At 37.5% G+C, this 23,718-nt stretch overlaps 1 protein-coding gene and 2 long non-coding RNA genes across 10 annotated transcripts in view; 2 read left to right on the forward strand and 1 right to left on the reverse strand.

Annotated features, from left to right (window-relative positions):
- Nucleotides 1–84: 84 nt before the first annotated feature.
- The window catches only part of SCLT1 (sodium channel and clathrin linker 1), a 47,189-nt gene continuing 23,555 nt past the window's right edge, over nucleotides 85–23,718 (reverse strand). Inside the window, exons 15-23 of one of the 7 annotated variants that reach the window (XR_014228567.1) lie at nucleotides 21,979–22,050; nucleotides 20,954–21,028; nucleotides 20,305–20,450; nucleotides 19,166–19,358; nucleotides 17,573–17,769; nucleotides 7,250–7,328; nucleotides 6,082–6,177; nucleotides 3,109–3,306; nucleotides 85–2,340 (exon numbers count right to left, since the gene is read on the reverse strand). Coding sequence is in view for 4 of the 7 variants with exons in the window: in XM_082315797.1 (XP_082171923.1) it covers nucleotides 3,244–3,306; nucleotides 6,082–6,177; nucleotides 7,250–7,328; nucleotides 17,573–17,769; nucleotides 19,166–19,358; nucleotides 20,305–20,450; nucleotides 20,954–21,028; nucleotides 21,979–22,050 (921 nt within the window). In the remaining 3 variants the exon portion in view is untranslated. Of the gene's footprint in view, nucleotides 3,307–6,081; nucleotides 6,178–7,249; nucleotides 7,329–9,986; nucleotides 10,101–17,572; nucleotides 17,770–18,377; nucleotides 18,431–19,165; nucleotides 19,359–20,304; nucleotides 20,451–20,953; nucleotides 21,029–21,978; nucleotides 22,051–23,718 lie in introns of those variants that run through there. The other 6 variants (XR_014228568.1, XR_014228569.1, XM_082315797.1 and 3 more) reach the window with 6 other exon arrangements.
- On the forward strand, nucleotides 3,235–6,067 carry LOC309592442. The gene is made up of 3 exons (XR_014228570.1): nucleotides 3,235–3,977; nucleotides 4,185–4,367; nucleotides 5,213–6,067. It is a non-coding gene; the product is annotated as an uncharacterized lncRNA (long non-coding RNA).
- Nucleotides 10,091–23,688, forward strand: LOC309592444. 2 transcript variants are annotated; one of them, XR_014228571.1, is made up of 4 exons: nucleotides 10,091–10,194; nucleotides 10,735–10,895; nucleotides 14,126–14,257; nucleotides 22,647–23,688. It is a non-coding gene; the product is annotated as an uncharacterized lncRNA (long non-coding RNA). The 2 variants fall into 2 exon arrangements; XR_014228572.1 differs by lacking the exon at nucleotides 22,647–23,688 and having other exon boundaries at nucleotides 14,126–14,840.

Below are 23,718 nucleotides of genomic sequence, written 5' to 3' on the forward strand. Positions count from 1 at the left end.
CAAGAGAAAGATTTTTTTTTTTTTTTCCCTCTTTGAGGAATAGTATAGGGTCTTGTTACTGACAGCTGTGCCCATCCCATCAACAGAAAATGGTATGCTTTTTTCCTTGAGATCCTCCAAGAGATGTTGCTTACCTCAAATAGTTTACATTTGTTGACAGATGATGTCCTTCCAAAGTCCATACTCTTCATACATGTTCCTCTGGAAGAGGAACATGAGGGTTCTTACCTGTAGATCTTGAAGATAAGCACGCTGAATGTACCTTCACGCTTTGAACTGCCTATAGATAGTCAAGCAACGCTGACAGAGAACATTTGCTGCTGCAGCAGGATCTCTAGGAGACACGGCACGAAGGGCACAGTAGATCCTTTCCTCTTGCTTCCTCTAAACTCAAGACGTGGAAACATGGAAGGGACTTGGAGTAGGGCAAGGACAAGGCTGTGAAGACATACACCTAGCAATACATCTTGAAAACCAGCTAAGGGTAAATAATTTTTCTCAGATCTGTACTTGTATCACATGCATTCACACTGTGGGCAGCTGCGAGTGGCACCCCTCAAAAACACATTTCAAAGAACGAAGATGAAAGGATGGCCCCCTCCTAAGAGTTACCAGTACAAGCTCTTCAAGGCATGCATGAAAGTCTGAGAGATGTTCTTGCAGCTGCTTTTTAGATCTTGCTGACAGCTGCTGCACTGCTGGGATTACCTGAGTCAGGCTGGGTCAGAGCTGAGGGCAGCATGCTAACCACTTAACTAGTCTCTGAAAAAGTTCCTTGTATGCAGTGATAGATCTTTCAAGATCTGGCCTGTGCCAGAAGGTACGGGGGTCTTGGGAGGACCCCAAATGAAACTCGTCCTGCCTTCATAGTCAGTTTCTCTCACCTGTTGAATGGAAGTAGCTATTCACCTAGAAACTTTTCCTAAACAAACATAGTCAAGAACAAAGTTTTACTCAATGGGAAGTGTTAATACCACACTAGGGAATCTTTAAAACTCTCAAAAACTGGTGTTGGGGTGGGAAAGGGAAGTAGGGAAAACAAAAACTTTTCAATGGAAGAGTGAAAAGAAATACACAGAAACAAACATAAACCAACCAAGACGGGCTTGAAAAGCCTGCTGCTCAATTCCATGAAACAATCTAGTATCGGGAGGGAAAGAGCAACACTTCTCTAACCAGCAAGCCTCAAATTTTAATTGCCTCAACAAGTGCCTTTCCTCTGAAAGTCCAATTTGTGAGCAACATGCCAGCAGCCTCCTCTAGAAGCCAAACGAAAATGAATGGAGGTGATGCGAGGATGACGAGCTTAACCTGACCACGTTTCCTTGGGTGGTTCAGACAGGTATATTTGGTCAATTTTTAGCTGCTCAGAGGATCAGGCAGACAGATGATGAGCAGGAAATCTTTTTCTTTCCTGTGTCACCTGCCATAATTGCTCTGCTGCCCTTTAACTTTACTGTTAGGTGCTTGTGTCATCACTGCAGTTCATATTCTGGCAAATAACCATTCCACAAGAGCTACACCGCAAGCTGAAATGAATATACCCATAATTAAAAGGGAACCAAGCAGGTGCCCTTCTGTGCCTCAAGGAACAAATACACAAATACCATTGCTCAAAACCTTACAATTACCTGCCATTTCCAGCTGGGTTTCACTTCACAGCTAGAGCCTCTCTCTATGGAGTGAATGGGATTAATAGCTCACACAGAATCTTCCAGGTGGTCTGTCATCATCTCAGATGTGCGTTATGCAAATGACGGTAAGGTGCTTGGTACTTACTGCCCTCCGTATCATATGCATGGTTGATTGATGAAAATCTCACCGCAACAGACGTTTGGCGCTTCTGGACAATGTATCCATGTTGCTTGGAAAAATCTTTGAAGCCTTTCAGCAAAATTAGAGATTGCAATGGGTACAGGCACATAGAAAGCACTAGTAAAGAAACAAGTGTGGACAAGTATAGGAAATAGTAAATTCCTCTGCGCTAAGCAGAAATTGTTCTTGAGGTTGCGTCCATCTTGCAGGCTCTGCTTGAAGAGCCAGGTTTTCAGGAGGTGGCACAAACTGTTACTTCCATGTGGTGATCAACCCAGGTCTGTCCTCTAAAATGCAAATACGGTGAAGATCCACTGCGACAGACGTATGGGTTTGTTAGTCCAAAACAATGGTCTTCATCAAGCATTGGGTAAGCATTATCCATTCAACTGAATTAGAAGTTATAAACCAGAATTATACTCTTCACATTTAAGAGCAAGGACAAGAAATTACGTCACTTAAGTAAGTCCAAGATGGGAGCACTTCAAAAGTCAGTTAACACCTATCAAATGTTTATAATATATGCTGAAAGAGAAAACAGAGTTCAGCTCTAATTTTAGAGTGATATATATGAAGTTTCTCAACTACCAAAGAAAAACGTGCACAAGAGGATTCCCACATACCGGCATCTGTAGAATTCAAACACGCTATTTCAAAATGCATAAAAGCTGGATGACTTCACCAGCTTTGTGCAAACTGAAGTTCCTAGACACGTACAAACCAAGAGAGCAGATCAACAGAAAAGCAAGGAACAATTGTAAAATAGTAATTAGGAAGAAAAAGCACAACTGAAGAAAGATGACGGTCCTTAGAAACAAGCTGTATGAACAGCCACAGCAACATTTTATTTATTGACTCTTTCCCAGGGGTATCAGAACAAACGGAACCAAATTCTTAAAACTGGAAGGCAACGGAGGCATTTCGCAGCTGCAACGCCTACCATAAAAGCAGCAACTATTTGACGTTCATGATGTAATTAGTGTCTTACTACAATTCATAAAAGATCTTCAAAACATTCCCAAGTTACTGCGCTACAAAAAATGAAAGGTATCGAGTGCATGTGAGCAAAGCTGATCATGAATTTCAGTATAATGATGTTATCTGTTCCCTGTACGCAATCTTGTCATAGCTGGAGCTGGTGGGTTTTAGACCAAAAAGGACCAACATGCCACAGCACTGTATCGGACTGTTTCATCGGCTACATTAAAGGACTTCAATTACATCATTTTGCAGTCTTCTTCCAATCTTTACTATGCATACAGATACAGTATCTTCATCCACCCCCTTTCTTACCTGAATAAACCAGAAAATGTCTAAGTAAGTTTTACAAGCCTTGCTATGTATTTGACTTTAATGCTCCAATGTGAAGTTGCTCCAGCAATCTTCTTAACTAACTCCAAACATGGTGTGAATGATCAATACGTATGTTTAAATATTTTCCAGATCCTTCAGGGAAGCGGCTTTTTTCTTCTGTGTAGTTATCAGGCTGAGCTGTAATTAAAAACAAGCAGATAGTTCCGTATATAATTTTTTGTAAGATCAAAGTATCGGCAGAACTTCAATATGTAAGGTGTCACGAAGGAGAGGGAAGAAGCACAGGTACGTGGGAATTTGGGGTGAACAGCAGAATTTACAACATGCTCTACAGATGACGACTGCGCTTGTCTTATTTCAGATCCCAAAGAATTCAAGATGATGAAAGATGAGGTAGCAGGAGTACACTTCAAAGTCATCTACACAGAATACACACATTTTAAACCTGTGCAAACATTATCCTGTGTTTTTGATGTTTCTTACTGAATTGCTATTCTTTCTTTAATAATAAGCTAAGATTTATAGTCATTGAACTAACTACATTAAGAATGTAATGTCTAGATTCCCTAACAGTCCAGCTCTAGCCTATATTTGATTTAATTTTACAAGTAAGCTGGATAATGTAATGAGGATACACAATTAAGTCAGAAAGTAGCCCTCAATCTGCAGATTCAGCGTACAGAGAAGAGTTGCCATTCTGAATCTGAGGAAGCACACACATGAACATTCCGTCTTCTGAGAGCTAGAAGAGAATGAACACCTTGTTTCTTCAGATTCAGAAGAGCAGACATTCTTGTAGCAGTACTCCTGGAGACCGCTTTGTCCAGCCTTTAGTGGGAACACTGCTGGTACGTCTGGTTTTTTTGGCGGGGGTAGAGGGAGAGGAAGGGGCTTGGCACAGAAGTTGGTAAGTGCCTACAAAGAAGCCGTGCCTGACAGCTGGCAGCAGTAACCTCTGCCAAGCCTGAAGAAGGCAAAGGCAGTTCTGAAGATGGGCAGTAAGATCTGGACAACAATTCAGCTGCTAAACATCATATCTCTTTGTTACCTTTCAGAGGGAGACTGGTGAGGAACAGTTAATGATCGATGTTTTCAGAACAGCAAGACCTCTTCCTATATGGGCACTGAGGCCAGGAATTTACTCCTGAACACCTGAAAGGTGATGTGACCATGATTTTTAAGGGAAGACAGCACCTCAGAAGTATGAGAGCTGAACAGCTACATATAACAAACAGGAGGTAAAAAAAAAAAAATCACTCTTTCAGAGCAATTCTTCACCAGCTGGGTAGACCTTGTCATGACAGAGAGCATTTACAGCCAGGAAAGACAGCTTATGTTATGATAGCTTGGCAGCTATGCCCATTTATTCACTGCTGTGGGGGAAAAAATGCCCTTTGTCCTAATTGGACAATTTACATCAACCAAACATTTCCTCTCTGCAACTCACATGGGATCGCCCACATTAAAAAGCTGTAATTTGCAAATGGGTTTCCTAAATCACTGTAAAAAATCAGAAGGCAGAAAGACCACCTCTACTTAATAGGAGACCAACCTCAGTAACGAATTTGCTTGGCAAATAAGTGAACCCAATGTATAAACCCCCCATGGGATTTGCTTCAAGATGTATAGCTTGAATAGTACAGAAAAAAGAAAGCTGGATGGAAAAAACTCACCTAGTGTCCAGCAGAGAAAATAAAGAATTATAAGTAGCACGGGGTTTACACAATTAAAGCCTGAAGTTTCTGAAGAAAACCCTTCCTCCCAATATCTCTAATGTCTACAAATATCGCATAGTACTGCTCAAAGTTGGAGCTGGGTTGTAAGAGAACTAGAAAAAGAAGGCAGCAACAATTCAGCTCATTAAGTGATCACCATGGGGCACAAGGAGGTCTTGGGCACATACATGGCTCTAACAGACCCACCTTGGCTGAAGTTTCCAGAATCACTGAAACACGTGCTAGGCACGTTTACTATGGTAGCGAGATACATACACCGTCCCTTCCTTTCTCCCTTCCCATGGCCTGGAAAAACCTAAGTATTTCCTATTCTGTCTGCACAATTTTCAATATTTTTGACATTGCAGGACGACTTATGTCTGTTCTACATCACTGCTGATAACTGCATGGGGTGTACTTCTCCAGCAGTCTTATGGGACACAGCTGCTGGAGGCCACTAAGACAGACAAGAAGTTAACAACTCCAGGAGTTCACATGACGTGGCAGAAGATACTCAAGGTTGCAATTTGATCGACACTGAACAGGTCCACACTATCAGTTCTGTCCTGCGACCGCTGCACACCACTTCCCCATGCTCTTTTGTGCAGCCACACAATGAATTAGACCAGGGAACGAACTTGGCTGAAAAAATCCACAGAATTCCCACAAAACAGCTATGCTTCCTAGCAGTTTTTATAAAGGCAGCTCTCCAGCCGTCAACTCAAGAGATGCTTTGTTGTAAATCAGACTCCCCAGGAGACAGGTGTAGGAATCAGCACAATCTTTGCTCTTTATCACGTGAAGCCATCATTTGCGACTGCTGCAGTAGGTTACACCAAGCTAAAAAAGCCCGCTTTATGTAAACGGGAGCTGCAGTTATTTAAGGAGGTTTTTTTCTCTTTGTTAACTTGCTGCCATTCCTGAAGAAGGAAACGATCGTACACACCTGCATTCACACATTTTGAACCACACAAGTTTAATTCGCATCAAATTTGTTTCCATAAACAAATCTATACTGTCGCTTAAGCATCCTGTCAGAAGGTGGCATTTAATTGAGTATTGCCTCAGTTTTGTGATGATACATCCAAAACACAAGCTTGCTGTTAAAATTATATTAGTAATAATGCACATAAATGATCACCTCTGCCTCAGGAATGATACAAAGTGAATATTTTTGTAATATTCGATGGGACTTTTTAAATGCACTTAGATAACGTGGCTTTTGTTAGTTTTGTACCTTTTGAGATGCGGTAGCTGCCCTCTGTTCTGCCTGGCTCAGTCGCCTTTGAAGCCTATTGATGTATTCTCGATATTCCATCATTAATTTTTCATCCTGTGCAAATGAAATATCTCATTACAAATCCAAAGTTCTTTTTACTGGATCCATACATACTCCAGTGAAAAAGCTCAAAACAAGAGGAACTTAAGAAGCAGAACTGTTTACCACTTACAATAAGACTGAAGACATACTGCTGACACATTATAGAGAATTTCCAGCTCAAATATGACATCATGTGACTTTTGCAAGCAGAGTAATCTGCAGAGGGAGTTCTACTCATTTCACCATCTTCAAGTAAGATGCATAAAAGCTGACATTTTAATCCAGGCAATTTAATTTACACAATCTTACAACAGAAATGTTTTCGCTATACTCAAAGGGAAAAAGAATATACTAGATAATACAAATGAGATTATAATCTTGCTACAGATTTCTTCTGCTCTCTTCATCAAAGGGTATAAAGTCTGTCTTAACCATCCTTTACTTACAGAAATCTATTCTCGCATCAGACCCATTTTTCTCCACTGAATAATACAGCTCTACAAAAGACAACACAGAACTTATCCTAGATAGAACTGGATATTATCCCAGATTTATGAGGCTGACAGGATAGCTGGCTTCTAAAGTGGCCGTTAATTATTGAACAATGCACATTCAAAACAATCCTGCCCTTAATCTTTAATGGATAATGCTTTTATCTATATGCATATATGCACATACCGTGTAAATTCTACTATACGCATAGTATGCTGAGAATTTGATATCTCTGCATAGGCTACATTATGCATAACACAACGCCTACTCCTTTTTAGAGGTATGCATGCATACATAGGCATAAGTGACTTCCGAAACATTACCTGAATTGCCTGAAATTGCTAGATTACTAACCTTGAAAGATGATCTCTCCTTTACCTTTTCTTGTAATTTGAGAGTGAAGTTAATTTGTCTTCCTGCCATCTGAACATGTCAGTCAGCAGAAACACTGGGGTTTTCCAATTTTTAAAAAAATTTCTTAATTTTTTCTAAACCAGCAACATACCTCATCTACATAGGTTTCTGTTAAGATCCTAGTGTGCATGCATCAGGTTGTAACTGAAAGTAGTTGTCGTATCAGTCATTATCTTACCTCAGCTACCTTTTCATTTGCCATTTCCAGCTGAGAAATGAGCTCCTGGCTACGAAGTTTTTGTTGACTCAGCTCACTTCTATTAATCAGAAGAAAACATGCTGATTAACATACAGTAGCGCATCAGTTATTGGAATATAATTTCATAGGTACCTTCTTGCATTGCAGGGGCTTATGGTGTATTTTTAATTACAGCGTTGCTCTTAAAACATTTCAAAAGCACTATGCAGCTAGCACTTCTTCATGATGCGTATTCAAAACTACAGTGGCAGAGGAATGAGATGTATTCGTTCGAATCAACAGAACTTTGTCAAGAGCATTTGACATTTTACAGTTGTTTTTTTTTTTCCTGTTTATTGAAACTTATTTTGCAGGCACGTTATGCTATAAATATAAGCTGCATTTGCACAGTGCATTCAATATTTAGATTAACATTCTAATTAGTGTCCCATAACCAGACTTCAACGTAGACATTTTTGAAGGTGCTTTGAAGTACCTAAAACCAAATCATTCTATACTGGTGAGATGAGACAACAATTTAACACTTCATGAGGAAAAGGAAAATGCCACCTTCTTCAAAGTGGTCTTTCTACTTTCATACTGAATGAGTTTGAGTGATCATGAATTTGTATAGTATTGAAGACAAAAAATATCTGGGCTATGGTGGACATCTTTGCATTGGTGCTCAAAGGAAACACTTCTTGCCTCCTGTCATCACAAGCCACTGAAGAGGAGGGATGACTAAAGATGGAAAAATCTCTGAACTTCGGTAATTCTAGCCAGAGGAAGACGCAAAATTAAATGAGCTGCTCTAACCTTTGACCAGTCTCTACCCCACTAGCAACAGCCATCACAAAAAATGGTGTGATCAAGATTCTTGCCACCAGTTTCACCTCCTACATTGAGGTTCGAGCATGTTTGTGAAGAATTTTCAAATCTATTCTCACTTTACCTTCTTTTCCCAACTTGCAAGTATGCCGAAATGCAATCACCTTCATGAATATGTAGCACCTTGACAACACTCAGAAAGCTGATACCTAACCTTTAGGTGCTCTGCCTGTTACTGACATACACTGCAATGGAAACTAAAGCCCTTATTCTTTCTGGGGGAGTGGAGGCCAGGTGGGAGATACTTTAACCTCAGATCTCCATCTGAAAAAGCCTCTGCTATTTTAATGATGGCATTTAGTTCTCAACAATAATTTACTCTTAAAAATTTTTAAACTTAGTATTTCGTAACAGTTTGACTGAAAACAGCTATATGGCACTTGAAATACAGGGTGGCAATATATCGGTTAACATAAGGTTGCGAGTACACCTAGCTGGTAGTTTCCACTCCCTTGTTCTCAGCCAACCCCTTTAACCCATCCCAGGTAGATATCCTAAAAACAGGTCAACATCTTTTGACTAGCCGCTATAAAAATGAGAGTACATAGCCAGATATTTAAACGATGTTAAACAGTTAAAATTCTATATAGATTATACCCGTGTGACCATATGTGAACATTTTTATATAAAATTAAATTAAAACTAAAGAACTAAAGATGGATTACAATTGCAGGATCAAAATAGTATGTTAATTCTTAACACTTTTATTGCAATTTGTCCTCTGTAATCAATATCAAGCATCAAGATGAAGCATTTTCAATATAGAAGCCCTAATGAACAGCTGTTTTTTGAAAGTTCAGTTTTTATAAACTGTTTTATTAGCAGAAATTTTATACAATTTTATACAATTCCTGTCGTACCTTTTCATACGTACCTTTTCAAAACAAACTCCCTAGAAAGCTATTCAAACACGACTCCTTACAACGTGTAGACTGTTTATGTTCAAGTTTAACTACGCTAGTTAAAAAGGCTTTGAAAATAAGGAAATTCTTAAATTCTGACAAACCATCTTTGTTGTTACGTCATCTTAGAAGACTATCCAAACAGATTAATTTTCTAAATTAAAAAGTCTTAGTGACTGAAACCAGTCTGTCTCCTATGCTTGTGCTGGGGTGTGGAATTAGCATTCTGGGCAGCACAGGCCATAAACAGAGTTTACATGCTCCTATACAGCTGTATATCAAGAAATTATTTTTATAATTAGATCACACTGAACACGTATTTAAAGAAAACAGTTTGACCTTGTAAGCCTACGGAACCATGATGGCTCCTGAGCTAGACATTCATTGGGCTAGACAATCCATTCTGATTGTTAACCCTCCCCCAAACACACATTACGAGATTTTATATTAAAATTGAGCAGTAACCCCAACTGCTGAATAATCGAATCGGTCCCTACTCCATATTGTCTTTGTTAAGTGAGTAGGAAACAAAAGGTGAGCTTCTAGCATTTCGGCAGACGGGTGATAAATCGGCCAGCTGTAGCAAGTACGTTCTGCAAAGCTCTCATATGACAAATATAGCATGTGCCAGCTGTTTTTTCGGTTGAATTATACTATAATATGCTTCAGTTACTCTTAGTAATTATGAATTTTGTATACTGCCAGTACCTGCAGCTGTCTCTCATCCTGTTAATTTTTTTCTTTAATGAACATCTTAAAATAAGCAGCTATGGCTGCCAAACATTACAGAAGTGCAGCCAAGAATAATGTTTTAGAAACGGAGGAAACTTCTTCATCTCAAGATGCTGTGCAATTCACTTAATGGACTGTACAGGATGTAGGGAGAAGGAGAAGGCAGCCCTGGCCAGCACTTCATACACAGGCACCAAAACAGGTCGTTCTTCAGAGGCAGATTCTTTTCAATTGTAGAAAAGAGAAAACTGAGTGCTCCAAAAGCCACGCACGGCTCCCGATGAGTCAGGGACTCTAACTAAGACACAGAAATGTTTCAGAAGCAGAAACTGGAACAAAGACACCCAAAATAGCTGCAATCAGATGACTTACGCCAAGCAGAGTATTTAAATTTAAAAACAATATGGCAAGGATTCCCTTTTTGTAAGTACTGACAATTATAATTCAAGTGAATATTAAAAAAATGAAGCCATTCAGTACAGTTGTTCAAATATAATGGGTTTATGTTACAACAAGTATTTTTTATTTTTCCCCCCAGTCATATCTTACTACTAGACAATAGTGTCAGATGGTTAAGATTATTAATTTACCAATTTGTTCATTCTATGCATTAGTGTTAAATTTTATGGCTTTTTTTATTAGTTAACGAGTTAAGATTTTTAAAGCTCCTCAAATGCATTGTTACATGGAAGTAACTTCTAAAGTATTTACCCTCTATCATCTAAGCCAACGTTTATAAATTGTCTCATGTACTGTTTGTTTTGTCGATTCAGTTTATATTTCTAAAAAGGGAACAGACTTGTGTATACCTGTTCCTACCCCTACTCAGGCTAAACTGTACCTTAACTGAGCAATCAGCCACACCTCTGACAGGCCAAAGTAATAGCGATAGCAAAGTTGAGAGAACTATCAATTTCCTGTCATGTTTTCAAGTTACAAGATCTACCTTTTTCCCATCTGCAGATTTCAAGATCTACTCCACTGAAGGGCATTCTGTGGATAATTCAGTCATTTGATTGAATTACGACACTTCGCTTATCGGTGTCAATCTTGTTCCGATCTCTGCTCCAGAATCACATTTAACAGAAATATGCTCTTGGTGTTGGCCACTGGTGAGGAGCCCGGTAAGAGTTTATGTGTAACCACTGGTTATCTGCCAAATTCTTTCTCAATTTACCTGAATTCTTTTCTCCGTTCTCAGGATTAGAACATAAAAATCTATGAAGAACACTCATATGCCCATTAGACGGGATTAACCATCTATTACTACTTGTATTATGACCTCTTTTTTAATTATTTGTTTAACCTAGTTAACATAAGTACAGACCAGTCACAGTGGACTTTACCGAATGAATAAATAATCTACCCTTATTTTTTAAACTTGCATACAGTCTTTCACTTTATTTGCTTTTAGTAAATGCTGGCAGATCTGATTACCCTGTTTGTGCTTAAATTCTGGCGTCAGAACTTTCTTACCCCTTCTCAATCTATCCTTATGGGCATAGGAACCATTTTTCTAGATTATAGTACTTCAGTGAAAGCAACAGCCTTTAAAAGTATGTGTGTGTATTCCTCATTTCTTTCAAAAGCAAATTCTTTCAAATGAAGACAAGAAATGTAAAAGAAGCTGGAAGCACTGGATACTATTATTTTACCACAGCTGTCAAAGGCAGATCACCTAAGTCCCTTGAAGTTTTGGGACATTCAAACTGACAGTGATCTTAGAGCTTACAACTTTACAATTGGAAGCTCTACCTCCTGTAGATCAGCAACAACAACATGGATTGCTTCTATTTCTTATCAAATTCCACTCAAATTTGTGGAGAAGTAACACTGAAGATCAAAATAACTTTTTAAACATTAAATCTAATTCCAATTTGGTTATTTAGATTACTTAAACAATATTCCAGATATAGGGGGAGAAAAAAAAAATCAAATAGAAACTCGGGTAAGTGTCAATTACTAAATTAATGAACATATAATAGTTAAATTATTCACCAAGACTTGAAAGATCTTTTTGTGTTATGAAAAAAATTACCTTTAGAAATGTTTGCTAGTTTTTTTAGCATTTCTACACTTCCCTCCTTACTATTTTCCATTTAAACCCCTATAACAAATATGAAAGATGACTTTTTGCCTCTCAGAAGTTCATTCTACTGATTATTCCTGGTCAGAACTGAATTGGTGGTTGAATCTCAGACCCTAGCAGAGATGAAACTGTCAAAACGCAAGCCCGTTGCAAGTAACCAAACCAATTCAACTAAAACGAAGCGTTAATATGCATTTTCATCTCAAAAGCCACATCTGTCCTTTGGTCTTGAGGCGGGTTAACCCAACTGGCAGGTAAGTCCCCAGCCAGTTGCTCGCTCGCTCCCCCTCAGAGGAAAGGGGGAGAGAACCAAAAGGGTACAGGTGTGACAAAAACTCATGGGTCAAGAGAAGGAGAGTTTAATAAGTGAAGGGGAAAACCAAAGAAGATGCAAAATCACTCACTGATCACCAGCAGGCCAATGCCCAGCCGGCATCCAAACAACAGCTACGTTGGAAGAACTTCCGCCCAGTTTTATTGGTGAACGTGACGTCATGCGGCACGGGATATCCCTTTGGTCAGCTGGGGTCAGCTGTCCCGGCTGTGTTCCCGTCCCAACTTCTTGCCCGCTCCCAGCCTGCTCGCTGGTGGGGCGGCAGTGTGAGAAACAGAGGAGGCCTGGACGCTGTATTAGCACTATTCAGCAACACTCTTTTGGTCATAAATCAAAAACACAGCACCATACAGGCTGCTATAAAGAAAATTGACTCCATCCTAGCCAAACCCAGTACAGGTCTTTAGGAAGCATTAAATTCACATTAACATAAAATATAAAATTCCCCCAGACTTAATCTGAGGGTGATAGTTTTTGTATGTGTTTATAAACATATATAAGCAGATATAGATTAAATTAATTTTTTACATACAAACACATTCTTCAAGAAAGAAACGACCTAAATTCAATAGAAAAGCCTTGCGACAACTCATCTTTAAATAAATATGAGCGCTATGCCACTTTTTTACAACCTTTAACAGTAATCATTCATTTGCATAACTGTTTTATAATTGTAAATATTTGCTGTCTCAGTTCACCTCGGTAAATGTCATTAGAACTCAAAGTACATCTAAAATGGATGCAATCAAAAGCCAGAGCAGCTTCCTTTCATAGTCTGCCAGACTAGACGTTTTGCAGGAATAAAGAGAATAAACACTAGTCAGGAGTTGTTAGTCATGCTGCCAAGAGCAAGGTTTTTATTTGGAACGATGACCTATGTTGCAAGAAGCACTGACCTTCTTAGTTACCTTCAAGATTGACTTTTGGCACAAGTATATTGAAGCAAAACTGGTTCCTTGCCCCCTTGCAAGGTGAAGGTGAGGTCTGTTACCAATAAATCCTTCTAAAAGCGTACGACATCTGAAGATGCTTAGAGGGAAGAAAACTCTTCTCATAAATGAAGACTGTAATGTATTTTTATGAAGAAAATGGTGGAATTTAGTCTACAGGTATTCAATGCATTGCCTACTGTTTCAGCACTGTTTTTTAATTCCAAGTTCAGATTTATAGGCCATGATTACATGTTTAACTTGAACTGAGACCCAAATGTCCAAGAAAGCACAGAATAATTTTCAGTGAAGCCTGAAACTATCAATTGATTTATCAGCATTTTTATCTACAGGTTTTTCACTGATCTACTAGATTCTCATATTATTTAAAAAAAATCACACCCTGCTCTAGTGTTACAGGTTGCAAAATTTACTTTTGCTTCTTAATTTTTTTAAAATTAAAAATCACCTAACATTCCCTGATGTTGCTTCATTTCTTAAAAGTAATTATTTAATAATAATTCCTTTATGTATATGTATTACACCTCACAAACAAAACACTGGAGACTTAAAAGATGACAAACGAGCAGCACAGAATATGGAAAAGTTAGCAGCTGCTGCTGGGAAGTTAGTAAAGAAGCCAAAAAGTTTCAGACACCTTCACATGGAAAATGAAAGTAATGAGGATAGAACTGAAAACCAGCAACAGATCATGAATTTGAGGCAATGGAATGGGAAACACCTACACTAACAAATGGGACACTGACTCGATGCTTACGAGAGCTGCCCTAACAGCAAACCTCTGGTGAAATGCAGTATGAAATGCCTTTATGTAAACTACCTCCCCTGTACACATGGATATGACTTTGTTAGGAAGTTTAGAACTTCCTGAAAAACATTCTCTTATAAAGCACATTACTATGCTGTAAGAGTAATAATTCTTATTAAAAACTGAACTTCTGCTACATGTCACCAACACAATCTCTGTATTTGCTCATATAGTTACATGAATCTGATACGTCAGACAGTAACTTCATGAAGTGCCAAGGAATGCCTCACACTGTCCTCAACGTATACTAAATAACCACGATGTGCTGCTAAACCTGGAGCGCGCTCTATCTAAATCCCAAAAGGGTATGTTGAGATCTTCATCGAAGTTCATCGCCTTGCTGTGCAGTCATGACAAGATGAAGTTTCTCAGGAAGATATTAGGTTTTCCTTACAAGCTCATAGCTTAACTAACTCTCTCAAAACCACATAAACTTAAAAATTATGTATATAGGAAAGCTGGGTGATCATCACACTTTCACTTGGACCCCTCTGTACGGCTTGGCGATACCATTTCCTGCATTAGCCTCAAGAGGACTTTCAAACAGAGCCTTTAATTCAACAGATCCTGCTTACCCAGCATCAGTCTATTATTTAGTGGTCTTGCTGATATTTCCATGATAAAAGCATTTGCCGCAAAATTATTTTGCTTTTTAAATAATCAGCAACTTGATTTTAGATCACAACAAAGTAAGAAGTGATTTGCCATTCTGAATTTGCACTCAGAATACTTACTCAAAATGTTATTGTGATAAGATTAAAATAAATATGCTAATTATTCAGTTATAATATAAGCAAGGACTTTGCGTTGAATAACTAGTACTGTGTAATTCAGGAGCTAATTTTCATACCAACTGCACTGGGCACTATACAGCTAGGTATCTGGTAATGTGTATAATGTGAAAAATCAGCTGGTTTTAAATCTTCCAGATAATACTCGTAGGTTCTGTTATAGCCACTTGTCACCATAATATCAGAGCATGACCGCACAGATTTAATTATGAAATTCCCTATGTCAGTTTAAATTACTACCTTCCAGCAGAGAACAAACTTGTTTCCATTGCCAGGGTCCTTGTTAGGTAGAGCAAATGTCTGATAAAAACTTCTGCTTCTAGCTCATACAGTATGTAAAAGCACCACCTATGAAATCATCTTAAAAAGTAACCGACTTTGCCTTTAGACTTGCACCAAAATATCTACTGAAGTCACAGAGAATCATGTGGACTTAGTGTAGACTTACAATTTTTAATAGGAGATGAACATTTTTTTCTGTTCTGCTCCTCAGGCAGTATTCTCTTGACGCAGGATGGTAAATTATTGCAGGAGTTTTCCAGATGATGCCACATAGGCAGTCTCTCACATAAACAGGGACATTTTCACAATTTACTACCTGTTTTTCATACAGATTCACAAAGCAGACTTCCTCTTATGTCTGTTATATTTTCTATGTCAGCATTTTGCTGCAGATAAATAAGGTCTAAAGCTTTTGGTCCCCTATAACAACATTTTAACACTTAACATTAAAGCTTTAAGAAGGACAGCAGCTGTTTCACAGACATCTTTGTTTTGGAAGTCTGCAATTTTTCCCTTTTAATTGGAAGTTGCTGAACTACATTCAGGATCTAGTTATGAACCTAGATGCTCGGCTGTGAGAGTTTTTGTAATTTCATTTATAGAAAATAAACTACTAGTTTAACAGCTTAAATTTACCTTACCACAAAACATTACAAATTATTTTTCTTCTTTAGTTACTGCATTTACAAAAGATGTCAAAAGAAATTGCACAGGATACTGGAATTACTATGGTTCGAGCTGAGAATATGTAAACCATTATAATAATAAAACATGACAAATCCAAAGATTACTCCCAAAGCAAATAAAAGCTAGAATTCCCAGGTTTCCAATTTTAATAGGGCAAAAGCTTTGCTTCCTTGTTAACATGATAGTAAGCAACTCCTAAAATCACTCTGAGCAAAGAACGACACCTGAGTGCATCCTGCGCTTTAAGTGACTAAAGGGTCATTTCAAATTTCTCAACAGAGCTGCATACCCTGAATTTTACTTCTAAAAACCACTGAATGCACTTCCTAAAAGATAATGAAATCTGCAACACCATATTCTTCTCTAACCATTTTAACTTTAAAGAAATGAGACTTATGAAATCAGGCTTCCTAGTTTAGAAGTTACTGTGTACCAGTCTGTCAGTCTCCTCCAAACTTCAACCAGTTTTGAAGAGGAAGAGATCTGGAGGACATAAACTTCTAAGAAGTTCTATAAAAATATCAGGCTAATTTAATCTCTAATTTATAGTCTACTTGATCTAATTGACAGAGTTTCCTGAGCTTAGAAATCAAATAAAGCATGAAGCAAACGTTGCCTCTGTTGAGAGAAGCCCATTTAAAACTTGGCCTCCTAGAAGCACCGGCTAGCTGGCTGACCACAGCAAGTGAGCGAGCGTGTGCGTCAGCTCGCAACTAGCCACAGTTTGGCTGTTACTTGCCAGCCCAACACAAGACATGTGAGGAAGCTGAGGTGGAGGAAGGCAACACCAGAAAAGGAAAGACACTGTAAATCCACTGTGCGCAGATCAATTCATTTATATGTTAACACCGTGCAATGGGTCCACACACTGGAAAGGAAAACCGAGATGAATGTAGGTGCCCTATCTGCTTATTTCATAAACTGATCAGTGTGGATTCTTAACATTTTTTAATGGATATTAACATCCAAGTAGAAGGAAACACTATCTATAGCAGCATCCATTTAAAACAAAGATAAGTTTGCAGAATTTGTTTCAGACATAACTTGCAAATTGCTCATTTCTCATTGGCATACTTCCTTCTCTACTCACCCATTTCCAATAATGCCACTGTCTTTTCTAAATCAGTTGATGTCTGTCTGTATATAGGCTCACAGGCACCATAGGTGCCTATATTCCCCAGCGTCTAGGAATCACATGTAATCTGTACCTGTGTCTGTTGTGTGAGATGCCCTTGTTACTATGCCCTTTCAAAACTGAAAATATTCTTACATTGTGTGCTGGGAATACAAGTATCAGCTAGTTACCTGGCAACCTGTATGAATTAAGAGAAAAGTAAAGTTTATATCATATTTTTGCTTAGGGCAATCACACAACTCATTTGTCTCCTTATTTATGGCAGCAGCTGCTCAGAAGAGAACATTAGATGTGCGTCCCAATAGGTTCTTTTCAGCTTGTTTTGGAAGTCTGGAGACTCACTCCACAACTGATTTTATGGTGACTGTTCTGAATAGCTATAAATATAGAGGTTTTCATAATCCAAAGCTAAAATTCTCTAAATTGAGCGTGTTATATCTTGAAAGAGAAAATTAAAAGTAATATATTCCATTTTGGAATATATTTACTTTTTGTCATTACAAAATCCACACACATCAACAAGATGCAAAATTTTTACTGCAGTGCTAACTTCACAGAGAGCATCAAAAGTTCTCTTTAGAGCATTCTTCCTTGTTTTGCGGGAAGCACATCGTCTAGTCTGGATGGTTTGCTCTTCATGGTTTTTCACCACAGCTTTACTGCCATACACCAAACAGTAACTAAAACTGTAACAGCTTCCAGAAGAGGAACAAAACTGCACTCACTTTAGCTTACTGATCCTGGCTTCTGTAGTTTCAGTAAGACTTTTTGTTTCTTCCTTCCACCGATTTGTTGCTTTTTGCTGAGCTACTAACAGACGCCTAAGTTCAGCAGTAGACTTTTGACTGGTGTCTTCCATTTCCTTAAGTCGAGCTTCATATCCATGTTCTTTCACAGCATGCTCATGCTCCATTGTGCTTATCTAGAAAAAATACAAATCGGGTACAATCAAGTCTCTCACTTTTTTTTTTTTTTTTTACATCACTTGAGTTAAATCTACAAACATTTGTTGAAAGCATGTAACATGCAATAATTAAACTTGTAATTATATGTTCAGATAGATACATGTTCCCAAAGCCAATTTAAGCAAATAGTACAACTGACAATAAAGGATAATGAGCTGCGTATGCTTATTTTTGTAAATAATCTTTATCCTTCTCCCTTGTGTTTTCTCCACAGAAGCACGTTCTTTCTTTTTCATCTAGCTAAAATGTGTTAGGAGTTTCTTAACTGCACCTAAAATCCGTTGTACATCAGAGAAAAATGAAAGCAAGCAATAAATCTTATCTGTGACTATAATGGAAGCCTGTCTGATTAAAAATGAGACAAAGAAAGATCTGGGATATGCTTTATAACCACTACCTATCTGTTACAAGACTCTGATCCTTTGGTTTTAAACTACGTTTGACCAAAGGGTTCTGGAGCTGGAACAAGATTTTCTGTTCAATTTGACTGCTTCCTTTATCTTCTTGTGCAAAGTGGAAACTGGATTTGAGATGGTCCCCGTTCATGACTTGTAAAACTGCTTACCAAAGTCTTCATTGCTGCAGATTCTTAGATCCCTTTTCAGTATCTTTACACCCCTGGAGTTAAGAGCAGAGGGCTTTATATGACAAAAGTACCAGCTTTATATGTTTAGAAATCACATCAAGGATCAAAGCTGTGACTCCCTCCAGAAGCCAAAGGTACCATGAATCTGCTGAGGTTACTATTAATTCATTATCCCACCTGCAGTCTGTTCAGGTGCATTTAACAGAACACGTTCAAAAAGAACACCCATCTTTCAGCTAATTATCTTGTTACCTATTCATATAGAAAAATGTTCTCTGTCCAGACAATACAGAACCAATGTTTGACAGCCACGCTATTAAATTATTTATTAGTTCCACACTGCTCTGACAACATGGTGGACATACAAGTAGAGGAACACTCTGGACTGAAAGTCATACGGAGATTCCTAACACATTACAGACAGTAGATAAATGAAGATCTGGAATTGGAATAAGTGAAACCACTTGAAGGAAAATATGCTATTATTTAACCTATTAATCTTATAAAAAGCAAAGAACATTTGGGATCTTCTTATCAAGCAGAATGTAATACCTATGAAAATACAATTTAAATAGCAGAGATTGAGTTACCCAGCAGATTCTGAGGACACACAATGCTACAACAAAATTACTCTTACGCAGAAACCAGGAAGCATCACTGAAACTTTCATCCTTAATTTAAACTTCCAATGATTTTCTCTTAGAACTGCTGCCTTATTAGGCAAACATCAGTCTTGCGTTAAAAGAAAAACAACATATAAACCATACCTTTATTTTAGCTTTTTTTTGAGCCTCTATGGCCAGTTTTCTCAAGCCCTCCATTTCTTTTTGCAGTTGTTCATTCTCTTGCTGAAGTTTTAGCCTTTGCTCACTGACAAAGGCACTCTTTTCTCTTTCTGAATCCAGAATGCTTTGCAATTTAGAGATAACTTCCTGGCAGCGAGATTTCTCTTCCTCAGAGCTGAAAGAGAAGAAAAGTCTTGTTGGAACTCAAGAGCTGAACAACTTCTGTACTAGAGAAAAAAAAAAAATAAAATATATTGGGACAGATCTTTGGTCTGACCCAGTACAACTGTTCCCCTGTTTCTTCCTGAAAGCTTCTATCAGCTCACCATGTTTAACAGGCTTGACAGCTAGAACTATGCACAAGTCCGCAAAGAATTTTATCAAGTTGACGGAATTCATAAAACCAATCTAATATTGTAGCAATCTCAGTAAAATGACAATGAGAAACAAGATTTTCATTTTTATAACATTTCCAGATTCCCATCTGAGGATTGCTCTGGTGAAGTGACAGCATTTACGATCATCAGAGTACAGAAATGACTGAAGCTCCTAGAGAATCCTACACTTTTCATGCTGAAAACAACAACCTGGTCTAAAAATGTGTACCATATTGTACTTTTTACCACTGTATTACTGGAATTGCAATAATGTCTATTAGCTCTGAACACAGACCTGAAATTCAGTATGCTATGTACACAGTGTTCTGCATGTACTAGGAGATTCCTCACTTTAGATGAATTTTTAAAGCAACAAATTCTTCCTGAATATTTCATAGAGTAACTTCTCCTACAAACAGTATTTCCTACAGCCAGTATTTAAAAATGCAGTAAAGATTCCAAATAATATACTCCAAATAATAATATATTTTCATTTTTTTATCAAACAACTGCTTGCAGTTCTCATCTTGTAAAGAAAATCTTTCATTTCATAGTGTGTTATCTCCTTTAATTCTTTTACAGTAATTCATGATTGCCCTTACCTCAGAACTATGGTATCTTGATACTATTCCTGCTACTGGTTAAAAAGATGCGACAAAAACCTAACACATCATTAACAACTTAATTAGTCAGAAATAATTTCCATTGCTTTCCATTCCAATTTCTATACTATCCATTACTTACTTCATTTCCAGTTGTTTCAGTTTATTTTGTGTTGTCTGTAGACTTAGCTGAAGGTCACCTTTTGTAGTTTCTGCAAGTAAATATTTCTGATGCAGTTGCTCCAGTTTTCTATGGTCAGATTCATGTCCTCTGTCTTCCCTGCAAATCTGAAGAATGAACTCACATATAAGATCCCCTTTACCTTGCACTGGTGATTGGCAGTGGTACTGACAAGGAGGCTGCTCCTCACTGCATCCTATTTTCCAGCGATTTAAAACAAAACTGAATTTCTATCATTGTTGCTGCTACTTGGGAAAAAAGTTTTCAAAGATCTGGCATTCATTTAGTTTTCTGTCTACTGAGCTTAAGTTTAACTGGAATATATACCAAAATTCTTTCTGATTATGTCGAACATCTCTCCTTTTATGTTTTACACTTTTCAAAGAACCCTCTTTTTCAGTTTAGTATTACAGCTTTAAAATACTCTCCAGATTAAAAAAACCCCACACATTACAATAATTACATGAAAATTTACAATTAAGAAAATCTACTCAAAAAATAAAATAACTAAGGGAACCAAAAAACCATGAGAAATGGGAAAAATCAATACATCTTTTCCTTCTGAAAGGAGATCTTAAACGCGATGTAAAAATGCATGCAATTGTCTTACCTTTTCAAGTTCTTCTTCCACTGCTCTCTTTTCTCTAATGGCTCGTTCAATTTGTCCCTGTTTTTCTCCACATTCCTATTTTAAAAAGTCATTTTTAAATAAATCTAATAAAAAATAACTGAAAAATTCAAGAAGTACCAAAGCCAAAACCCAGCCATTGTAAATGTAATTCTTGCTGCTGGTACATAATGCATTTGATTATATTTACCTGCTCATTATTTTCTCTATAGGATCAGCCTCATTCACTATACAGACTAAGACACGTAAAATGAAACCATTTCAATAAATTTAATCCATAAATAGGTGCATATGCACCAAGCTCTTCTAGTGTCCCACATAGTTTGTTACAAGTCCTGGTTCATTCAAGAATACGATGATTGTGACGCACAGGCTTTCTCTTAGCATACTTTATCAACTTTCATGTACTTCATTTCTACATCCCCAGCTATAGATAGGCAATACTCTGCTTTCCATGCTTTATTTATCCCTGAAAGAAACAGGGATACTTAAGAAAAAACATCACATGGGAAATGTTTTCCAGCACAGAATCTCACTGTCAAGATGCTTGTGAACTATGACAACAATATGCATAAATCAAGGAATAAACTTACAAAAAGAAATGTGTGGATTTGCAGAACTGTAGTATTTCACGCAGAGCCAGGCAAGATTCTCAGTACAAGTAAGATATGATTGTATACCCATGAGGCAAATCTGCACATTAAAAAGGAATTTTCAAAGCAAATATCCTTTATACCTAAATATGAATCTCTGCACTGACTGTTAAGACACTGCACACAGTTGCTTTTCTCAAGCAACATGAAAGACACTGTATGTTGCATTCATGTCTGGAGACATGCAGAACGTGAAGTGCTATAGAGTAATAAAGCATAGTCCTGGACAATTCTTCATTAATCATATTTTACTTGACTGACCTTTATCTGAATTTAGTATTTTACTTGATAAACAAAAACTGGAAGTCTCAAATGTTTTACAATCAAAAATACTTTCATCAGTCAACACCATACCATCTGAAGACTTGAGAGTTCTTCTGTCAGTCGAGAAATCTGCACATTATATTGCTTCTTTGCAGAGTCTACCTGTGATCAAAACCAAAGTAAAACTAAAAAATTAATCCCGTGAACTATTCTTCCATCCTGCTTTTATACATATATATAGTCCATATGTGGTGCATGTATATAAATATGGAAATATACGGGACTGCAATAACTGACAAATCTTATTATGTAAATGTTAGAAAGAATGGTTATTATCAATCCATAGTACTTTAACTAAGGGTGTTTAGAAAAAAAAGCAGAAAGGAGGGCATCGCAACAAGAACTTGCAGAAAGAACAAGACTGTCAGGAAAGCTGCTGTCCATTAGGTGCAAGTTATTTGCAATTTGTGTAACAGATATTTTTAGATCACGTAACGAAAGAAGTATTTGTTAACACCTGGAGAAACATGACAACTCATAGTTTAAAGTTTTACTTTTTATGCTTTTGATAGATTCACTTTTACTGAGATAATTTCAAAATAAGAAATAGGATATTTCTAGATTCTGATCAGTAAATCATTGTCACAACTAGAGTGCTTATCCTAATTACTGTTTAGCTCTTGCACCTTCTCCAAATTGTGTATGACATTTAATATCGCAGTTTTAAGTAATCCACACAATTTTTGTGATTCTTTCAGGTAACTGCCACAAAGAAGGCACAAACCATCTTTATCCTCATTTTAAAGGCTCTGAAAATTTGGGCAGTATATTCCTGAAACCTCGCCAAATGAAAGGACTGGAAACAAAAAGAATCCTTTCATCCCTATACAGTACATATGCAAGTTGTGTCACAGTGAAGAAAGTGAAAGGAGGCAAAATCAATTTCACCACTGAAAACTTACAAACGAGATAATTGCTTTACGCTGTCGTTCACTTGCAACAAAAGACATTGCCAACACCTGCTTGTAACAAGCCTTTATTTCCTCTGGAGTCTGCCTTAAAATAAAGGAAGGCTCTTTGACATGCAGATAATTACTGAGAACCTCCAGGTAGATTAGTCTGCATTTTAACTGCTGATGGGACACAACATGGAGAAAATTAATTTTGTGACTAGTCTTTTATCAGAAGAGCTTCAGTTTTTCAGCTGCTCCTAACAACAATAACAAAAATCATAAAGAGACTACAACTTTTTTTTGAGTCACTTCTCTACCAAATTTTGATTTCTAAGTGTGCTGTGATATTGAGCCTTTTGATTGTTAGCTGTACTTGGTAGGAGAGTCTTACTTGCCTGAATAGAGGAATATTTTTAAGGACTGAGATGCCAAAAAAATGATAGCATAACTTTCACCAGGCCCTATCATCTTAATATGCATGAGAAGCTTCCATCAGCAACTTCCAAGATGAGGCCATGTATCATAAATTAAATACCTCGATACCAATACAACACTCAGTCTGTTGATGTGCTACTGAGCAGAGTCTCTGAAACCAAAGTGCCATTCTTTACATCTTCACAGTGCAGCCTTCTCTATAGCAGTGTCTGCACCGACATCAACACTTTTGGTTCTTGAGAGATTTAAGATCATTTAGTTCGGAAGAATATATGTCTAGATAACAAAGCTGGAGTACAGTACTGTCAGCACGCTGCCTTGCTACCTATATTATCAAAACACTTTTAAGAAAACTGCTCATGATGACCATGCACCATCAGTAGCTTGTCACATTGAGGAAAACCAAAAAAATCTTCCCATTCTTTCTAAACATCATAACTTA

Source organism: Platalea leucorodia (genome assembly GCF_965183815.1).
Source record: "Platalea leucorodia genome assembly, chromosome: 6".
NCBI lineage: Eukaryota > Metazoa > Chordata > Aves > Pelecaniformes > Threskiornithidae > Platalea > Platalea leucorodia.